The 21,054-nt window shown below is 38.2% G+C and overlaps 1 protein-coding gene across 1 annotated transcript; it reads right to left on the bottom strand.

Annotated features, from left to right (window-relative positions):
* Positions 1-2: 2 nt before the first annotated feature.
* LOC140161073 (steroid receptor RNA activator 1-like) lies at positions 3-20,520 on the bottom strand. The gene is made up of 6 exons (XM_072184461.1): positions 20,358-20,520; positions 9,146-9,283; positions 7,754-8,016; positions 4,254-4,362; positions 1,754-1,824; positions 3-727 (listed from the first exon to the last, which is right to left on the bottom strand). The coding sequence occupies exons 1-6, from the start codon at positions 20,374-20,376 to the stop codon at positions 272-274; spliced, it is 1,056 nt and encodes a 351-aa protein (XP_072040562.1). The 5' UTR covers positions 20,377-20,520; the 3' UTR covers positions 3-271.
* Between the last annotated feature and the right edge of the window lie 534 nt (positions 20,521-21,054).

Here is a 21,054-nt window from a genome sequence, read left to right as displayed (position 1 = left end):
ACCTAAGTCATATTTTTGATGACCTATTGATGGAGAAATCATCTGGCAACTCTGTTGCCAAGCAATGATCAACAACTGCTGTTCAATGATCGTCACATCAATATAGTAGCATCGGGAAAGATACCGGGAAATGATCAAAATATGTCTGCACATACTAAAAGTGTGATATATGTTGGACTACAGTATGCAAAAAGTATACAGATAATTATTACTTGTTTTGTTTCATACTTTCTTTATAAATATACCCATAATAATTGACAGGCTATACTTGTCATTGTTCACTTGATTCACAATTTGTAGTAATGTCTTCAGCTATGTCTGTCTGGGGTTTCTCTTTAGAATGGGTAGTCTCTTTAATATCTTCTTCCATCTCTGATTTGGAAACTGCAGTCTCTTCAGCAGACTCTAATTTAGAAATACTAGATTCTCCTTCATCCACTGATTTAGAAACACTCGTCTCTTCATCAGACTTTCCCTCTGCTTCTGATGCAGAAACAATAGTCTTTTCCACAGACCCTGCCTTGGATTCTTTCTCAGCCTCTGATTTGGAATCAGTAGTCTCTTCTGCAGATCCTGACTTAGAAATGTCAGACTCTTCCTCAGATTTGGAAAGTTTTGTCTCTTCCACAGACTGTTTACTATCGTTATTTTCTTTAATATCTATATGAGGTAGATGTTTCTTGGCTTCAAATATGAGTCTCTTTACACCAACCATCCATTGACTGACCTGTACACAAAACGCAAAACAAATTTAAAGAGTTAGGTCGTATGATGTGACTTTATTTGTCTGAAATTGCATGAGCTTGATTTAATTAGCCTATTAAGATCCAACAATGCACTGCCATATTTGAACACTCATGCAATACTCTATCTGGATCATGCTTCCTTCTAGAGGTGTACCAACCGTTGCTCTTCTCCCAACTCAAAATACCGGACAAAAACCCTGTAAATACCAGGAGAAAATTACACTGGGATAAAATATCTGAAAGTCGCAATGGCCATATCCTAATTTGAGCCCATTTTATCATAAAAATTTCTGTTCATTGCTGGTGGTATTGATATTATATTGAATATGTTTGAAAAACTACAGTACAGTACAGTACAGTACAGTACAGTACTCGTCTTGACTATTGTAATGGCCTTCTCTCCTCATCACCATCTACTCATATTATTCGTCTACAACGTCTTCAAAACTGGGCAGCACATCTTGTATTTGAAGTCGACCGAAAACACTCACCAGGTCCACTTTTGAAATCACTTCATTGGCTTCCAATACGTAAAGGATCATTTTTAAATTACTTTTGCTTGTATTTAAATGTCTTCACAACCAAGGACCAACATATTTGTCAAATTGCTTATCATTGTATGTTCTTAAGAGACAACTCCGATCTTGCGATGATTATCTTCGTCTGGACTATCCCATGACTAGAGTCTTAGCTGGTGATAGAACTTTTACAGTTTTTGCATCAAAAGAGTGGAATAAGCTACCTGTCTATATTAGACAATCTTCATCTACAAATATATTCAAAAAAGCGCTTAAAACTTATCTGTTCCCTTAACATGTTCTTATTGATATTGTAATTTGTATTATTTTAAGATGCACCTTCAAAATGTAGTTTTAAGTGGTAGTATTAAGGTATTTTGTAAGCGCTCTGAGCCTTATGGAAATGGCGCAAATGCTCTTTGTACTGTACTGTAAAAACTATTTACTAACAAAAAGAGACAAAATGTTTTTGGCCCTGTAATTACTTACCTCAGCTACATAGTCTACCATCAGTGACAGATGAATTTCATTGGCTTCATCATATTGCCGATTATGAAGGGCTGTGAAATAGAAACCACAAATACATCACATATTTGATATTAAAGACGGGGGGTTCACTTATATCACATGTACCTTCCATGGAAGCCAATAACCAACGTTTTGAGATAACTTGCTCAAGCAGTTTGGATACTAGTTGTAGTAACTACAAATTTCGAACGTTTGAGGACTTGTTTTCAAGTTGTAGATACTCCCATATAAAGTACCGAAGTGTGACGTCATAAAATTTTCTTTTTTGCATTTCAGCATTTTCATGACCATATTTCAGTAGAACATGATGAAAAACATCCACAGTCCAAATTTTGTGGGAATCGGATCATGAGGGCCCGCGATATGGCCGCAGGAATACCTAATAAGCCCCATTGAAATCAGTGTAAATTGGCCTGGTTCATAACCGTTTGGAACCAGTTCTACTGAAATATGGTCATGAAAATGCTGAAATGCAAAAAAAGTTTTTTGTGACGTCATCACTTCGGTACTCTATGGTGGCTCCTGGGTTTTATTTTGGCAAGTTTGCATTGGTATATCTAGTAAAATACTCACTTTAGAAACCTGTATCACTGTATGTTATCTGTACGCATCAGCTTTTGTCCACAGAAATATTTAAAAAGATATTTTTGAGTGATTTTTATGAGCAGCGAAAAGAGAGAAGATGATACAAAGAAGTTGTTTGTTTCTGTCGGGATTCAAGCCCGAGACCCATCGGGTGCCAAGAACTCAATCCATAGCCATGGGTGTTTCGCTGGCACGGCTAACAAAAGCGTGCGTATATATGACTAACACGTAATGTATATGCACATTTCTGTCAACTTGCGTTAGCATATATCGCTCATTCTACAAAATCCGGTGCCAATCCACTATAAAAATTGAAAAAATAAAAGTTGTTCAAAAAGACCTGCTTTTTGTGTTTTTTAAGAGTAAATGTATCACTACTTTCAGATGTAAAAATTGCCAACACCACTTGCATATTTTTCTTTCAGGAAGTCATGATGTTTTTTAACACTAAAACTCAATGTAATGTGAGCTACGTTACCGACTACAAAATGGGCTGGTTTTACTCAATCCAAGGTCATAAAAAGCAAACTAAAGATCACTTGAGTGAAATGTAAAACAGATTTCACCATTTCATAGAAGTTTTGAAGATGCTCACAGTAACGTAGTTCACTGGTTTTTAATGTTTTTAATGTGATTTGCGAACGTTATGTCGGTTAATTCTAATATAAATGGGGTTCGACCACTGGTAGCTTTCACATATTATTAGGAAGTACATCTAATACAAGTGCATACTATAGAATCCTGGTAACGTAGCTCGCCAATCTTAACATGGTCGGTCGAAATTTCAATGTTTACAACATTTCTATGCCAAAAATGCTACAGCATCACGATTTTTACTGTGATTTTTAAAAACCTATGAGTGTTTCCTTTCAAAACCGCAAATTACATTGATACCTCTGTTTTACTTCTTTCCAATAGCGTGTGTTAAAAAGGGGTAACGTAGCTCACAGCGTTTTGGTGGAAAGTGCAATTTATTTTAGAATTACACAAAGACATTTTAATCACTAAAAAATAATGTTGATAAACAATATGATGGTGCGTTATCTAATTAAAAAACAACAAATATGTAAAGAAATCGCATTTATTCAAAGAAAATATTCGGGGTTAGATGCGACACTTAAGCAAGGGTTAATCAGGCTGAAGGAAGCATTTAAAGTATGGAAAACTACATATGTCCGTGTAGATCTTGTTGAGTTCTACCAGAAAAACAACATATTTGATGCCCTAAATGCTCGACAAAGTGTTTGTGGACCAAAGAATGGAAAAAAGGCTATTGGCACCGGATTTTGTAGAATGAGCGATATGCCACTGGCAAAGTGTAGATTCATCACAGATTGACAACGATTGGCTCCTGTACAAAGGTATGTATGATTTATAGCTGTTAGGATTAATATAAACCTAATACAATACCAATCAAAAGATCTTCTGATGTCAAAATCTTAATTTTGATAGAGTAAAGATGGGGAATGAGACATGTAAATTGAACCATCCACCTTTATAGGGTCCATATGCACAAAACAAGTTAGACATGTCTAACATTAGACCTGGACTAACCATGGAGGTTAGAATCTACAATAATATAGAATAAGGTATGAAAATACCAAAAACTTCCTTCTCCGTAAGTCAGACCTGGTCTAACTTGTTTTGTGCAAACAGACTTTAGAGCCTCTACATTATTGGGCTATTCCAGTTGAAATCCATACACCCCCTATGGAAGACATGACCTTAATCTCCCACATAGGGGTGTAAATTTAAAATGGAGTCACCCATTCAGGTAACTCCATTTGAAATCCACACTCCTTGTGTAGAAGATTACGACCATGTCTTCTACAAGGGGTGTAAGGATTTCAACTGTAACAGCCCATTACACACTCACCTTCTGCTAGTTTGCCCATTCTCTGCTTGACTGGTTTAGATAACTTATCATTTGACCAGCAGTTGTGAAATATTGCTAGCTTCTTGTTGACGTCATCAAATATTCTCTTCTGTAAAACACAGAGACACAAACAAACAAAGTGTTTATTTTCTGTAAAAATATTTTTGCCTTTTGCAGGAAGTACTAATTGTATCAAGGTGTAAAGTGTGCTGAGGATTGTGGTCATCAATTCTCAACCAAAATCTGGTCAATTATAACTCATAAGTGACTATTGGATTTTGGCGGCCATTTTGATAAGCGCCCCCCCCCAACTGTGACCCCTGGTACCTTCCAATACCCCGACTTGGTTATACATAACCTTCATCAATACCAATCTAAAATCTAGTCAATGTATCTTTTATGAGACTATTTTAACAGCATAGTTGCTTTTCATTGGATTTTGGCAGCCATTTTGAACAAAGTGCCTTCATACATGTAGGAAAGTTCTCAGGATAGAGGAAACTGGTCCAGAAAAAACCATGTGTAGTACATCTGCTATTAGTTCATCCCTCAGTTTTTTATTCGTTGCTAGTATGGAAACCCTATCTCCATGGAACCCCAGTGGTACAATATCACATGGCCTAGGACAATTATTGCTCAATTTTAGTCGCTTTTTTTTAACCACTTTTTTTTTTTGGGGGGTATTTTTTGATACTTTTTTCATTATCGCAACTTATATGTATCGATTTTCTTCAGAAAGTGATATTGGTGACTTGATATTATTGGATAGTGGATTTGTTATCGATATATCAAAGGTCCTTATTCCTGACTCCATCCATTACAATGGCGTTTGTGCTAGCTCTCCTACTGACATAGCCAATACCTTTAGTCAGTTTTTCCCTGAGTGTTTCAACCGTGCTGACGCCTCCAATACTCCCATTCCTCAGTACAACTTCAGTTCCACTCTTTCCTGTTTTTCCTGCTCTAGCTCTGATATTCTTTCTCTCATCCAAAAGCTTAACAACAATTCTACTGCAGGGATGGACGGTATCACTATTCGTATGCTGAAAAACACTGCTACTTCTCTTTGCGACATCCTCTGCAGACTATTTAATTAGTCGCTCATCACCGGCAGAGTCCCTGATGCCTGGAAGGTCTCCTGTGTTATTCCCATCTTTAAGGCCGGTGACTCCCATGCTGCCACCAACTACAGACCGATATCTCTCCAACCAATCTGTGCCAAACTGCTGGAAAAAATCATCCACAGTAACATCTTGGATCACCTTGCCAGCAATGACATCCTCACCAAACGCCAGTTCGGGTACCTTCTCAAATCAGCTACATCCGATGCCCTAATCACTGCCCTTCATGATTGGTATGGTTCTATTGAAGACAGGAAGAGTATTGTTATGGCCCTTTTCGACCTATCAAAGGCCTTCAATCGTGTTCCCCACCACCCACTCCTGTGGAAACTTGGTGCTGTTGGGTTAAATCCTATCTCTCTAAAAGGTCCAAGCTGGTTGCTGTGCACGGCGTTGATTCTGACCCTGTCCCTGTTATTTCTAGTGTATCCCAAGGCTCTCTCCTTGGGCCCCTACTCTTTCTTGTCTATATCAATGATCTTTGCTTTTCTAACTTTTCTTCCAATAGCTCTCTGGTCCTACATGTATACGCTGATGATACTACTCTCTATAAGCCTCTTTCTCATTCTTCTGACCTGTCTGACTTCCAAGCTGATATCAACACCATCCACGGCTGGTTCATTAACAACCATCTCTCTGCCAATGCTTCCAAGACAAAGGCCATGGTTATCACCACCAAAAAGAACCCCTACCCGGATATGCAACTTTACCTTGACAACCAAGTTATTGAGAGGGTGTCCTCAGCGAAATTTCTTGGGATGTTGATTTCTGTCAGCCTCTCCTGGTCTCTTTACATCGACCATATATGTAAGAAAGCTCGTCGCACAATTGGTTTTATCCATAGGGTATTCTCCAGTGCTCCATCTGCACCCGTAGCATCCTTTTTCTTGCTATTGTTCGCCTAATCTTGGAATATGGTAGTGTCATATGGCATCCCTTAAACACTACCCTGACCAATCGCTTTGAGGTTTGTCAGTGTTTCGCCGCCAGGGTTATCTTGCAGTCCTGGAATCTCAGCCATGAGGACCTTCTCCTGAAGTCTGACCTTTCCTTACTCTCCAAACGCAGGGACTATGCTACTCTCTGTCACCTGTATAAGATCCTCCATCATCTTTCCTCCTCTTCTAACCCTTACAACCCTCACCCCCGGCCTTCACTCCGTAATTTGAACTCCCCAAGCCATTGTTCCTCCTTTCCGTCATCTGACCTTGTGCCAAAAATCTTTCTACCCTTATGCTCTGACACTCTGGAACTACATTATCCAATGTAATTCTCTGCAGTCCTTTAAGTCAGCCCTCCGTGCCCATCTTGGCTAGCCAGTTCCCTTGTTTCGTTTGGTGTTTGTTTGTTTTTTTCTGTGTTTTTGGTTTAAGTTTTATTTTTATTTTTGCTGTTTTGATGTTTTGGCCTCCCTTTAATTTATTGCTTTTGCAATATCTGTGCCAGGCCTATGGGCCGAATGGTATAAATAAATAAATTATGTAGACAATCACTTCATTTCTGTGCTTTACAATAGTTTTAGAATCATTTTATAATTGACGAAAAAAAATTGTGGGAAAGCAAATTAGAAAATAATGGTAACATACATCTAAACAGGCCTCAAAATTCACATTTTTAAAAAAATGGTACTCATTTTAAAGGAGAGTGAGCAAAGGACACAAATTGAAACTGTGACATTAAGATGCACCAAGGCCAAGTCTAATGCTGGTTTCATACTGCCACTTGCCGCTTTGACAATGATTTTGCTTCACTGTGCAATCGCACCAGAAACGGTAGTGGTGACTAGCGGCAATATATCGATCACTCCACCACTTTGCTCAAAGTGGTATATCGCTAGGAGTTGAATTCAAGTCAACGTGAAATGGTTTTTGGTGGTGCTGAGCAGCAACATTGGCTTTCATAGTCATGCCATTGCCACTCAGCATTGTGCTGCTCAGCGGCTTGCCACTCGGCTTGCAGAAAAGTACAAGTGGCATGATGAAGCACCATGCCACTCAGCGGCAAGCGGCAGAAAGTATGAAACCAGCATAAGAGCCTAGTTCTTGAATTATGAGACCTGATTACAAAGTGATATTCTACAAGTGCATTGGGCTATTCCATTTAAAACCCACACTACCCCTGTGGAAGATTTAGCTAAAGTCTTCCACTGAGGGAGTATGAGTTTTGAACAGAATAGACAATTGGGTAACTTCCATTTGAAATACTCACTCCAGTTGTGGAAGATTTAGGTAAAGCCATAATATAGAGGGAGTATTGGTCTCAAAATTATTAACCCAGACCAATTACATTTGAAAAACATACTCCCCCTATGGAACATATTTCCAAAATCTTCCACATGGGTAGTGTGGATTTCAACTGGAATAGCCCATTGAACCCTACCTGTATTTTTTCTTGACATGACTGCAGTACTGCATTAAGTTTGGCTAGAGTTGTTTCACACAAATCCACAGGAAGCTCTTCTTTGTCTACTTGACTCACATCACCGCTTTGGCTAGTTGTTGAGGGTGGCGGAGGACCCTTTGATGTATAGGGTGGTGGTGCTGTAAATGGAGGGGGTCCTGTTGGGGGAGGCCCTGCCGGAGGTGGTCCTTTTGCTGCAGGTCCTGATGTTGGCAACAAAGTTTTTGTTTTATTTGGTGAATCTGCAGAGAGAGATGATTAATTGGTGGATATGTTAAGTATTTAACATAAACTATACCAAATAAATAATTTATGTAATTGTGATTTGCACTAAACATGGAGACAGGAGCGAGAGAGAACATTTATAAGTCCAGTGCTCTACCATCAGAGCTATCCAGTCCTATGACGGATGGCAATCCAATTTACCAATATCAACCTTCATGCACATGTCAGAGCCATGAAACCTACATGCATTTCATGCCATACAGATGGTGAACATATAGGTAAATAAGAGTTGTTGGTGGGCAAGTTTTGAAAGAGAAGTCTCTTAAGTTTCAAGAAACCATTTAATTTTGATCTTACATATCATTCCATGTACACAAGGGTGAAAATAAATAAAGCGGGCAACGGGCCTTGTTTCTGATCCACGAGTTGCCTATTACAGTTGTATTGAGATTAAAATTCACAACACCTGGCACTTTTTGTCCTGAACTGTAGCCCATCACCAAACATATAAGATACCCAAGAAATGCAGAACCAAAATGGGGTTTCTCTGCAATGCGAGGTCAGATTTCGAGCTATTGTTGTTGCAGAAAGTCAACTAATGAACAGTGCCATTAGATATTAGACCATTTGGGCTTAAATTCTGACTGTTACTAAAACAAAAGCGAGTCTTGTTTAAAGTGAGTACTGGTCCCGACTAAATTCAGGTGAACCAGGACTTACTTTTTTTTCCAAACTGAGTCCTGGTAGAAAAGATCTTATTTTAGTTGTGTACTACAAACACAAGATTGAGAATATTGATAGGCCTATAATCACACACACACATGGTCGGACAGCAGTGGTTTTACTGTCTACTCTATTCCATAGCGTAAGCCAAAACAATTTTAGCAAACAACAAACATATCTCACATCTTGGGTTTTGATTCATGAGCTATTCCAGTTGAAATCCATACACCCCTATGGAAGACATGACCTTAATCTCCCACACAGGGAGTGTAGATTTCAAATGGAATTGCACATTCAGTTAACTCCATTTGAAATACTTACTCCCTGTGTGGAATACAATGTATTTAGGTAATGTCTAATGATGTCTTCCGGAGGGGTATGAATTTCAAGTGAAATGTCCCATTTTGATTTTTCTAGACATACCTGTTTTGGCAAGATTTGGATAGTTCTGTGGCATCCCCACTCTTTGTGTTAATGCTGTTCTCTTTGGTGATTGCTGGGCTTGATTCTCTGGCTTGTACAGGAACATAGGAGGGTCATTCCAGCCCCTATCTGGATTACCTGCAATTTACCACCACATAAATTAGAATTAGGTTGTGTGTCTTGAGCTCGCCACCAAAAAAAAGGTGGCGGCGTTACATTTTGCCAAAGTCGACTCAAAACAAATGGTGATATCTCTGTCAAGCAAGAAGTTATTGTCATGCTTGTGGTCTCATTTTATTGCTAAATAAAATGCACTTTCAACCCTGTAAAAAGAAATACTTGAACTTGTTTAATACTGACACTGTGCTTCATAGAATTCAGAATGGGCAGGGTGGCGGTGGTGGGGGATGTGGTGGTGGGGATGTGGTACACACAAACTCTATGGGATTGGTATTTTAGTGCGTAATCTGCTTCTGTAAAGGCTGTAAATTGGATTTGGACTCTATTTAGCATCTAAAAGACTAATGGCCTTACAGCTAAACAATTCTACTAATTGTTTTATTCATTTATGATTGGTTTAGTCTAGAAAATACAAACCTTTCCATACAAAACTACCCATTGTCATATTAAACACTGTAGTAAGTAATGCAGATGTCTTCAAAATCTAAAAGTTACTGTAAAATTTTAATTACTTTTCCTATCATAGTCAAAGTATAGATTTTCTGAAGGGAAATTTGACAAGGAATCTAAATATGGACATAGTTTTTCTGTATGGGTTAGGGGGAAAATGTTTAGGTTCAAAATATGTTGAATTGTAAAAAAATCTAACATACTTTGGGACACCCTATATTCCGAGATTACCAAACAGCTGTGATTTTGGTTTCTTCCCAAGTCAGTTGGCTCTCCATATCCTCTAACCAAATGAATGTTGTTTACTTCCAGTTTATTACTGTAAGTTGGTAATAAGCAATGCATTGAGTGGCCCATTTTTTATCAAAATCTTTTTTATTCCACCCTGTATAACTTGCAGGTCACCCTGTATAATGAGTTAAAATGTATATATTTGAATTGCTTATGCATTCAGCTTTCCAAAAATGTATAGTTTTGCAAGTTTAGGGTTGATGATTGTGGAGATAATCTAATTAGAAACCCGGTTGGTGTAAAAATTCATAATATTTGTCATGTAACGCTAAGGGTAGCGAGTTCAGGACACACGGCCATTAATAATATAGTATGGTAGTATATAAATTTCTATGTAAATTACACCCAGTTACTGGATGCCAGCAGCCCGGCCAGCAGCAGATGTTAAATATTCAGCAGACCTGACCAGTTTTCCCAGTATTAAGACATTGTTTGGTTGAATACAAACTCCGAAACAGGACACTGAAATCTGTCGCTGGCAACATTCTTTAAACACCTCTGTCATCATTGTGGAATAACCTACCCAATGCCATTCGCATCATTCAATAAGGCTGTCAAATCACTTTTGTATCTACAGTAATATAATTTGTTTCATATTACGTTAAATTGTATTTTTTAATATTATTGTTTGCTGTGCCGTGGTCTAAATAAAATCTGGCGCATTATAAATGCCTGTATGTATGCATATGTGACACCAAATAAATTGTACAGCCCCAAAAGTGGTTCACACTTTGTGATACATGTAGTTAGAAATGGTGACTTTGACTTGACCCGAGTCACAACTTAAAAATGACTTGACTCTAGCTATAGATGAGTTGTTCTCAAATAATTATCAACAAAGGTAAGGGACTGGTATATCGATATGCAGCTTGAGCAAATTGTTCAATAGCCTTATTGTGATGTGGCGGGAGATTTAAAAGCACAGGCCCTGAACAAAATATAATGCACATACTGCCAGGCATGGAACAATGTATTACAAGCCTTGAAATAATTAGCGGACTGGAACCAGAAGCAATTTATTTTTGAATATTGCTCCTGGTTCACTGCGATTTTACAAGAACCAGGAGTAATTTTCAAATAGTAAATCCTTTTCTGCATATGCAATACAGCACTACTGCATCAAGTGCATTTAACTGGAACCAGGACAGGAGCATTTTGTTTTAGAAAATTGCTCCTGGCTCATGTGAATTTTACAAAGACCAGGAGCAATTGGTGGCTTTACAAGGGCAAATTTGCTCCCATCAGTGCCAGCTTATTTCAAGGCTTGAATGTAAATTGTGATGATTTAGTTAGTGTTGGGCGACTATCAGTTTGTTCCTAGTAGTCGACAGCAAATAGTCACGACTACGACTATAGTTACGACTATCAGTGGTCAAATTGGGCTGCAAAATTAGGCGGAAGATTGGTGTAAATTTAGTATTTATAATGCATGAATATTCAAGTAAGATATGGAAATAAAGAAACGACAAGTTGTCACAACATTTCAATGATAGTACATGCTTTTTACTTGTGTATATTGCATATTTTATGATGTCAACCACACATGCAGTAAAAAAAAGCGATGATAAATTCAACTACTTTAACTTTCCATGACATTTTTCGCAATTTATATGTTAGTACTTGGTTGGTTTTGGTGCTGATATCTGGCGCTTTTAACATGATTTTTTAACATTAGAATATAGTTGTGTTAGTCGACTTTTGGTTTTCAATAGTCATAGTCGCGACTACAAGTAATAGTCGCGACTAATGACTATTGGTGACTTAGTCGCCCAACACTAGTGATGATGCGCGTGTATACTACCAGGCAATGACATCACAAGTCTCATGTCTTCTTCTTCTTCTTCTTTTCAAATACTGGCCAACATCCCTGGTGGAATCAAGCGGTCAGGGTAGTGCGCATGCAGATGAAATTTAGTCTGGTTGGTTGCTTCTTTGGTAATTCTCTACTGCTTCTTTGAATTGTTTGGGTTCTGTTATTGTAACCACTGTTTCAGGTAGTGAGTTCAAGTCTTTAACTGTTCGAGGTATGAAAGAATGCTTATAGCAGTCTTTTGATGTAGATAAAGGTTTGAAAGCTTTGGAGTTTGAGTGCCGTGAGGATCGTAGGGTGGGCTGAAGGAGGTTTCCAACTGGTAGGGATAGGTGACCGTGAATTGACTTATGGAGAATAGCGAGACGCCTTGTTTGTCTTCTAGTTGCAGATGAAGCCAAGGGTCCTATTAGCTGTTGCAGTGATTTTATCAACATGTTTATTCCAAGTAAGCTTGTTTGTTATTAATATTCCAAGGTATGGGTGACTGTCAGTCTGCTCCAAGATTGATTCCCCAAGATTGTATTGAAAATGCTTTACTGTTCTTGCATGTGTGAGTCTCATCACAAAGCATTTTGGGGGATTGAAGTGCATTTGCCAGTCTTTTACCCAGGCGACAAGTGCACATGTTTAAGTCATCTTGGAGTGACTTGGAATCAAACTCGTTTTGGATTTCTCTGTATAATACGCAGTCGTCTGCGAAAAGACGAACACTTGAGTTAATGTTGTTTGGTAAGTCATTAATGTATGCGAGGAACAATAGCGGCCCAAGCACCGTGTCCTGAGGGATGCCCGAAACAACATCAGTCCACGTCGAATGCTCACCACCGACGACGACCCTCTGGACACGATGCTTGAGGAAGCTAGTGATCCAAGCATGTGTTTTATTATGAATGCCGTAGCGTTTGAATTTCTGTAAAAGACGATTATGGGGGACTACATCAAATGCTTTAGAGAAGTCCATTATCACCATATCAATTTGTGTTTTGTTGTTAAGTGAAAGAGCCAGATCTTGAACGTTGAGAATGAGTTGGGATTCTGTGGAATGTTTACTTCTGAAGCGATGATGCTTGTCTGTGAGAATTGAATGTAAATCAAAGTGGTACACATGATATTTGAGTGAACAATATGTTCAAGTACTTTGCATAATTTGCAACATATACGGTCAATGACACGGGCCGATAATTAGATGCCAGGGTTCTGTCCCTTTTTTTAAAAATTGGGGAAATATTTGCGTTTAACCAATACTTGGGGAACTCGCTAGTGTCAAGGGATGGTAGAATGCTTTGCTATCACTAGCTATGGTTTTTCGGTCAGACAGCGGTCTCTAGCCTAGAATGTGAAGCTATCGGTGAGCAAATTCTTGGCTAGACTTCTCGAGAAAGCCGGGAGTCATCATGACACTGACTGATAGTACAAGGAACTTATACGATGTCCTCATTCACAAACTGATACTATCTGTCCATCGTATAAGACTGTTACCATACGGCAGCGTGTTGAAGGAATATTACACAGTCAAGAATAGGCTCCATCTTCCGTTTGTTGGGATCCCTCACAGTCTCCCAAAACATCAAAAGCGTTGCACGTATCATAACGCAGACAAAGTAGGGCCAACTTGCCTAGAAATGGTAAAATTTTGGCAAAAACTATCTCTGTGTAATCCTATGCAAGTCCTAGTCCGAATAATCAGACCCAGAACAAAATATTAATTTCTGACATGATCGTGTTCAGGGTCTGAACTGTTTCCATTCGAAATCTTGATGCCAAATTGGACAAAAGAAGCACATGGTCCTACTTCAGTTTTTTAATCCCCTATTCATGTTGCGTGAATCACTCTTGTGGACCATCCTTTTGATACTTGAGTATTTGGACAAGCGGAACAGTTTTGACAGGACCTCTCTGTTTGTAAACAAACGAGGAGGTCGAAATACGAAAGGCAGCGTACTAATACAGGGTGTCCCAAAAAAAAGAGGCCCCTCATTGCGCCCTCTTTTTCTCCTATTTCTGAAAATTTGATCAAAGATATTTTGGTATGTAAAACAACCTTGAGTTGTTAGCTTTAATAAACCAAAACAATTATATCAATCGGCTCACAACTTTTGAAGATATGCTCTTTTAAAGAAATGTACCCGTTTTTTACTCTGTCCACGGAGAAGGTTTGGCTACTTCAAAGATTGAAAAGGAGTACACATACCATGCATGAATATCAAACATTCCTCAATGATAACTTTATAAAATAACTTTATTTATGGAATGGGCTTTACCGGTGGGTTTATGGGCAATGGATTTTGTTAATAGTGTCATTAATTTGTGGGTAAAATGGATGCGAATGGGACTTCTTTTGCTTTACTTGCAATTACTTATTTTTTCTTGGTTATTTATGCCTTTTTGTTTTATTATGTTTCTTACTTTCTTACTTTGTTGTTTCTTGCTTTCTTTTTTTAGTTGCAATATAAGTCATTTCTCTTTTTAGGATAAAGGGTAGCCCTAAAAGGCTGTTTGGTTTGTCTTTGGTTCTTCTGAAGTGAGTTTACTGTGCTGCTCTGCCCTCTACCTGGTATACGCCGGATACTTGCGCATGCATTCAGTAATACGTTTGCGAAGATCTTGGATTTTGCCACAAAGGAAAAAAATCAAGTGGTGTGAGGTCTGGTGAACGTGCAGGCCACTCCACAGCATGAGCCATTCCAACCACTCTGTTTGATATCCGTGGACAGAGTGAAAAACGGGTACTTTTATTCAAAATGGCATATCTTCAAAAGTTGTGAGCCGATTAAAATAATTGTTTTGGTTTATTAAAGCTAAAGATTAAAGGTTTCTTTACATACCAAAATATATTTAATCAACTTTTCAGAAATAGGAAAAAAAGAGGGCTCAATGTGGGGCCTCTTTTTTTTGGGACACCCTGTAGTACGGCACTATGCAAGTCCCACATCACATCGTTAACTTATCGGCGATCATGTTTTTTAGTTTGGCTGGTTCCCACCAGCGTCATACACATGAAACAGCTAAAATAACTGACCAGGAATCGGTGATCATTAAAACGTCAACCGTTTCAAAATACGGAATGACAGTAAACTTATTTGGCGAGCAGTCCAAATTTTGAGCCATACAAGTTTAAATGGACGTCGTGGTGAACTATTAGTATGCCAGGTGAATTCAAATTTGCCATCAAACTGCATCATTTTATATATCAAATTTAAGCCCTTAATTAAGGGCGTACTACACCCATATATTGATTTGATTGGTCTAAAAAAATTTTTTTTCATTTATAGCTAGGCGATATATGCACGGATCATTTGAAATAAAAAAAATTATGAAAAAACATCGTTTTTCACCTATTTGTCTTAATTTGTTGATTGGTTGATAAGGACGCTTATTCATCCCTTTTTAAGGGATTTTTATTTAGCGAGAGTACGAGTCAATCTCCATAGGGATGGGCGATACCAGCTTTTGGTACCGTTTGTCGATCTAGAGCAGTCAGGGTGTGTGGGTCGAATTTGTAGAAAAAATAAAATAAAATGAAAAAAAGGGGGGAAAAATGGTCATGGAGCGCGCTTATGCCGACATGAGGGGTTGTCTGAGGAGGATGTTCCCCCTCAGAAATAAAAAAAACGTGTGCAAAATGAAGATCTAATTGAAGCGATTTGGTGGACAATTTTGGCGACTATTCGGGCACTATTATGCCTAGGCCTACTAGTGTAAAATTTTAGTTTGGCGGCCGAAAATTTGTGAAAGCCTTTCGTGGACAAGTTTCCCTATTATCGTAGGCCTATGAATTGTTTTAAACATAAATCGCGAAAGCAGAAGCGAAAATGGCCACTTGTATATCGATTACGCAGGGGAGGGTAAAATGAAGACTAAATTAAAGTGATTTGGTGGACCATTTTGGTACTAGTGTGTAAAATTTTAGTTTGAAAAAGCCGCGAATTTGTAAAATGACGGTCCATGAAACCTTCCGTGGACAAGTTTTCCCTATAAATTGTCAACATAGGAAATTAAATTTAAAAAAGGGCCCAAGTCAATTTGCAAAATTCGAGATTCGTAAACATGGTAAAAACATGCATAAATCGATGAAGTCGGTATGGAGTCCGTCTTAATAATGACTTTGGTCACGGTGGCAAAATGTGACGGACCCTGCATATCGGCGGGCCCGTATAGTAATTTTCACATGCTTTTACGATGCGGACCCGCCTTCAAGCTAACACGGTGACGGCCAGGTGGTGGCCGCATTGCATTCTCTATATTCCGTAAATTTTCATCGTCAACCGTGTAATTGAATGGGATTATTTTGAAATTTTAAAACCGTCACAAACAAATAGGCCTATGTTGATAAATAATATAAATACAAGCTAAATCCGTTGGGGTTCGATAATGAACCCCACAAAACTAACCGACTATATTGGAAAATGCCACACGGCCGGGCGGTTTCACAAGTTGCCGGCTCGATCATGTCATCCGCCGTCTGGTGACGGTGGTGAGGCCATTATTATAGGACCTACTTCCGATCGACCCGACTGTGCGGGTTTTTATTAAGCATGGGCCTACTCAATTACGTGAAATTTAACCTTTTCTCTCCACCTTTTCTCCCTTTTCTCTTCTCCTCCCCCCCTTTCTCTTCTCTTCTCTTCTTTCCTCTTTTTTTTTTGTTTGTTGGTGTTTGGGTTAACGGGCCAGTCGGCGCTCTCCACCCTGAATCCGCACCTGATGTGTTGGGATGCGGGTGCGATGTGGCTGTAGGCCTACCGCACCACATTAACGAACTAAACTTACTCTTCGTGGGATTACGAATCGTAAACACAAACAACACAGGTGATAATAAAACCAGTAGCAAACATCGATCACTTTACCAACAAGATGCAACAACTTTCTTTTAAATTAATGAAACAAAGCTTATTTTTGACTCAGAGTTTAATTTTAAGATGCTAGCCGAAGTCAATAATTTTGCACATTCTTTGCGCCCCTTTGTTTCAACTCTTGTTAAAAGATGACATAAAACTTGATGATCAGCTGACTCTTTCTGTTGACAATTTAAGTTTAAAACATTATTAACACAATTTTTGTGTTGAAAATAATTGTAAACAAAACCAATACAATTGGCTAGTTTCAAATCTTCAGTAACATTATATTAAACCGTGTTTTTTGTAAAATAGTTTGTAAAAGATTTGCAATTAGGCCCTACTTTTATTGGGATCGAACATTGCCACTTTACAATGATCAAGGACACCAAAACTTTGGGTGTGTGAAAAATCCTATTGTTAAAAATTTTATGAAATGAGAATCCCTAAGCGTAAACTAGTTTCTATACACTTTTGAATTTGAATGATAGGGCGCTGCTTTGTGACATTTCAAGTACATTAGAAAACAATTGTTATTTAAAGTAACATTTTTCAAAATCGAGATTTTTAATTGTAATAGGCCTAAATATAACATAACAAACAGTGCACACCCTGAAATGTTTTATCGTGTACATGCGCCGCTAATGCTCGCCATGATGTACCGCTGAGTGCACTATCCCATAGACAATTCATTTGATTAATCAAAACACTATACAGTGTACAATGCGACGTAGGCCTAGCTGCGAGATCTGGATCTGGATCATTTATACTTCAATTAAGCAGTGAATTCTGCATCACACTAGAGTTGGAGATAGTCTAGGCCTACCACACAATTTATTCGCTACCTGAAGTCGCTAAATATTGAGAATGAAAGATTAGAATATTCGTTTATTTTTGTTTTCAATTTTCGAATATTTTTTGTCAATACGTTCCATAAAATAACTCTATAGGCCTAGGCCTATTCTGTAAAGTATACCGTATCGTATACGCAGATCGGGAAAATTGACAGTGTCGAGTCCCTCCTCGCCTGGTTACGATTGTAGCGTTGAGGAGTAATTAAGCAGAAGAAACCGCCCAACCTTAACCAATTAGTAAATCAGTAGTAAATATGGCGTCGCGCATTTTTGCCTTCCGAGCTGTGAGTGCACTGATTTTAAGTGTTTTTCACCGTGATTTAAACATGGATTTTCTCAAATGGAAGGAATAATCGTAGGCAACAGGTAAGTGACGAAATATAAAGAAGTAAGGGTGTTCCATCAGTTTAATATCGAGTTGTTACCATTGTGAACATAGCCACACACATATAAATCGCGTTTAAGTAAGCTTTTCTATTTTCTCAGAAAAATGAGCACAAATTCACCCTAATACTGAAAACCAAGGAATTGACTGTTCTTTAATTTCAACCTTATGAAATCTGAAACAAATGTGCTGCCTTGCGAACACAAATTTTGCATATCATTGTCAACTGGAAGGGGAAAATAAGTTTAATTTCATTGATAACATGAAATTGATGCATAATTTTTCTTTTCAAAGCTGTGCATAATTAATGCATTTCCAAAAAAAAAATATTTTGGTACTTTTAGAGTCTACCATAAGTGATAATATGTGTGTAAGTGGTTTCACGGTATCAGTTCTGAAATAGTTAAAATTATCAAAATTGTGACAAGGTCCTCATGTACCTCTCTTTGGCTTGGGATTTGTTATTTGGCTAGTTAGCATTTGGCTAGTTAAATTCAAAATCAATAGAGGGCGTCCTATTTTGGCTAGTTAAATGTTGGTCGCCCAGGCTAGTTAAAATTTTGTCCCTTAGGCTAGTTAAAATTTTGTCCCCTAGGCTAGTTAAAAATTTTCCCTTAGGTTAGTTAAATTTTTTCCCCTAGGCTAGTTAAAAATTTTCGCTTAGGCTAGTTAAATTTTTTCCCTTAGGCTAGTTAAAATTTTGTCCCCTAGGCTAGTTAAAAATTTTCCCTTAGGCTAGTTAAAATTTTGTCCCCTAGGCTAGTTAAAATTTTCCCCTTAGGCTAGTTAAAATTTTTGTCCCCATCATCTCAAATCAAGGGGTATTCCCCATCAATCATGTGGTCAGGCCTTATATTAAGTATGGCTGGACCAGGAGCTAAAATGAGCTCCTGGCCCCAAAAATGGCTCCTGGTCCTATAGTTTGCAGTGTAAAATATTGGATACACCAGGAGCCAAAACTGGGCAACCATGGGGTAAAAAAAGCCTGGGTGCCTGGTTAATATAAGCCTTGCATGTGGTCAGCCACCAAAACAAGGAGGCCCAGACGCCCCTTGACCCTGTGAGGTAAACCACTCAGACAGATGAAGGTCACTTCTCCTAAACTCTATTTATATAAATGCAAAACAAGTCATATAAATATTCACAGTATTTGGTACATTAATTAAAACAAAGACATTTTTAATCATGTCAAAGGTGTATGTTTGTATTACTGACATTGCATTTGTTTTATCGTTTCATTGATATTAGGAAAGTAAGGGAACCAGAAAAAATGAGGGCCGCCAATTAACTAGCCCAAGGAGCCAACATTTAACTAGCTTGAGAGACCAAATTTTAACTAGCTTAGCTGACCAACATTTAACTAGCCCAAGGGACAAAATTTTAACTAGCCTGGCTGACCAACATTTAACTAGCCTAAGGGACAAAATTTTAACTAGCCTGGCCGACCAACATTTAACTAGCCTAAGGGAAAAATGTTAACTAGCCTAAGGGACAAAATTTTAACTAGCCTAAGCGACAACATTTTAACTAGCCTAAGGGACAAAATTTTAACTAGCCTGGGCGACCAACATTTAACTAGCCAAAATAGGACGCCCTCTATTGATTTTGAATTTAACTAGCCAAATGCTATAAACTAGCCAAATAGTTATCCCCCTTTGGCTTGTACCATTAAAAGCATGTAAGCTACATTATTATCAATGCCACCAATAGAACGAGAGGATTTGCCCCTTCATTTTGCATACCACTTTGACCAATTTTTTTTTCTCATTTCTTCGCAAAATGCAAAAAACCTGCAAAAAATGTGATGGGTGTAGTACCCCCTTAAGAAAGCCAAAACTGAAAACCTTTTTTTCATAGCACTTTCCGTAGCAAAGTTACATCTCGTCAAAGATTGACTTTCATCAAAAAGATTCAGCTAGCAAAATTCCCCAAAAAAGCATTTCTGTGGTGTTTCTAGATCTTACGTCTCATGTTGATAGCAGCTTTTTTAATGGAACTGCTATCAAAATCCCTCTAAAATTCCATGTGCGAGTGACTTATCACCAAGTCCAAGACACCATCAAAAAATCATATATTTGGGTTAAGTGAAGTATAGACAACATGTAGGTTTCCTTGACCGGCCTGTGCTTTTAAATTTCTATGTAAATATGTATTGTGTCTAGGCGAATTTGGCTGACTAGCAAATGTGTTGGCATGTACCTACTGACTGATATTTTAAATTTAAGCTTACTTAAAATTAATCCCGGGAAATTAATTTGATCGTCTTTGAATATATTTCAGTTAATCAGCAATATTGCATTTAGTGCCAATTACTATCACTCCACTCGGGCAAAATGGTATTACATACATAATCATCGGTAAAAGTAACGCTTCTAGTACGAAAGTAAAAATATTGACAACTCACCAGGCCTGGAGGCTGCCATCTTGGATTTTAAACTGCCTCTTTCAGCAAATTGATTTTATATGACGCAATATTACACACAGCTTGCATGAGAAAAATAAGCTAGAAAATACTTTAGCATATGTAATATTTTTCAAAATATGTAATTTGCAGCCAACCCTTCTTGTGACAAGTAAAACACAAAACTATATATTTTGGTGTTAGGTCATCTTTATTTTTATGACAGCAACCTTTCGATTAGACTTCGCCCCAGTCTGACTCATCAGCTGTGTCGATTGCGTTGGCCAATGGGAATGCGACAAATTTCGTAGAGACGGCTATTACATTTATGAGAAACCCTCCCTCTGTCATTGGGTAAATCCTGAGGTGAGACCCTAACACTCAAGTCTTGATGGCTTGCGATTCTAATTCACATGCAAGCTGATTTCCGGGGCTGATTTTCATGATATAAAAATTCCAAGGAACACGGGGGAAATATTTTGATAAAAATGATAAATGATTTATTATAGGCTATATTTTATTATTTTGTGCGTTTTCCTTCACAATTTTGCTGGTGAAAAAATACACTTGCAAGCTCACGGCAAATTGCACCTCGGGATTGCACCTAGGCCTACAGAATCCATTTCATTCAGTAGGGGCTGTGCAATAATTATGAGCCCTGGGGAGGATAAAATTGGGGGGGTGCAAGAAATTTTTGGCG

Source organism: Amphiura filiformis, chromosome 9 (assembly GCF_039555335.1).
Source record: "Amphiura filiformis chromosome 9, Afil_fr2py, whole genome shotgun sequence".
In the NCBI taxonomy this organism is placed as follows: domain Eukaryota; kingdom Metazoa; phylum Echinodermata; class Ophiuroidea; order Amphilepidida; family Amphiuridae; genus Amphiura; species Amphiura filiformis.
Note: the sequence above shows the minus strand (reverse complement) of the source record. Positions and strands in the feature narration are given on the sequence as shown.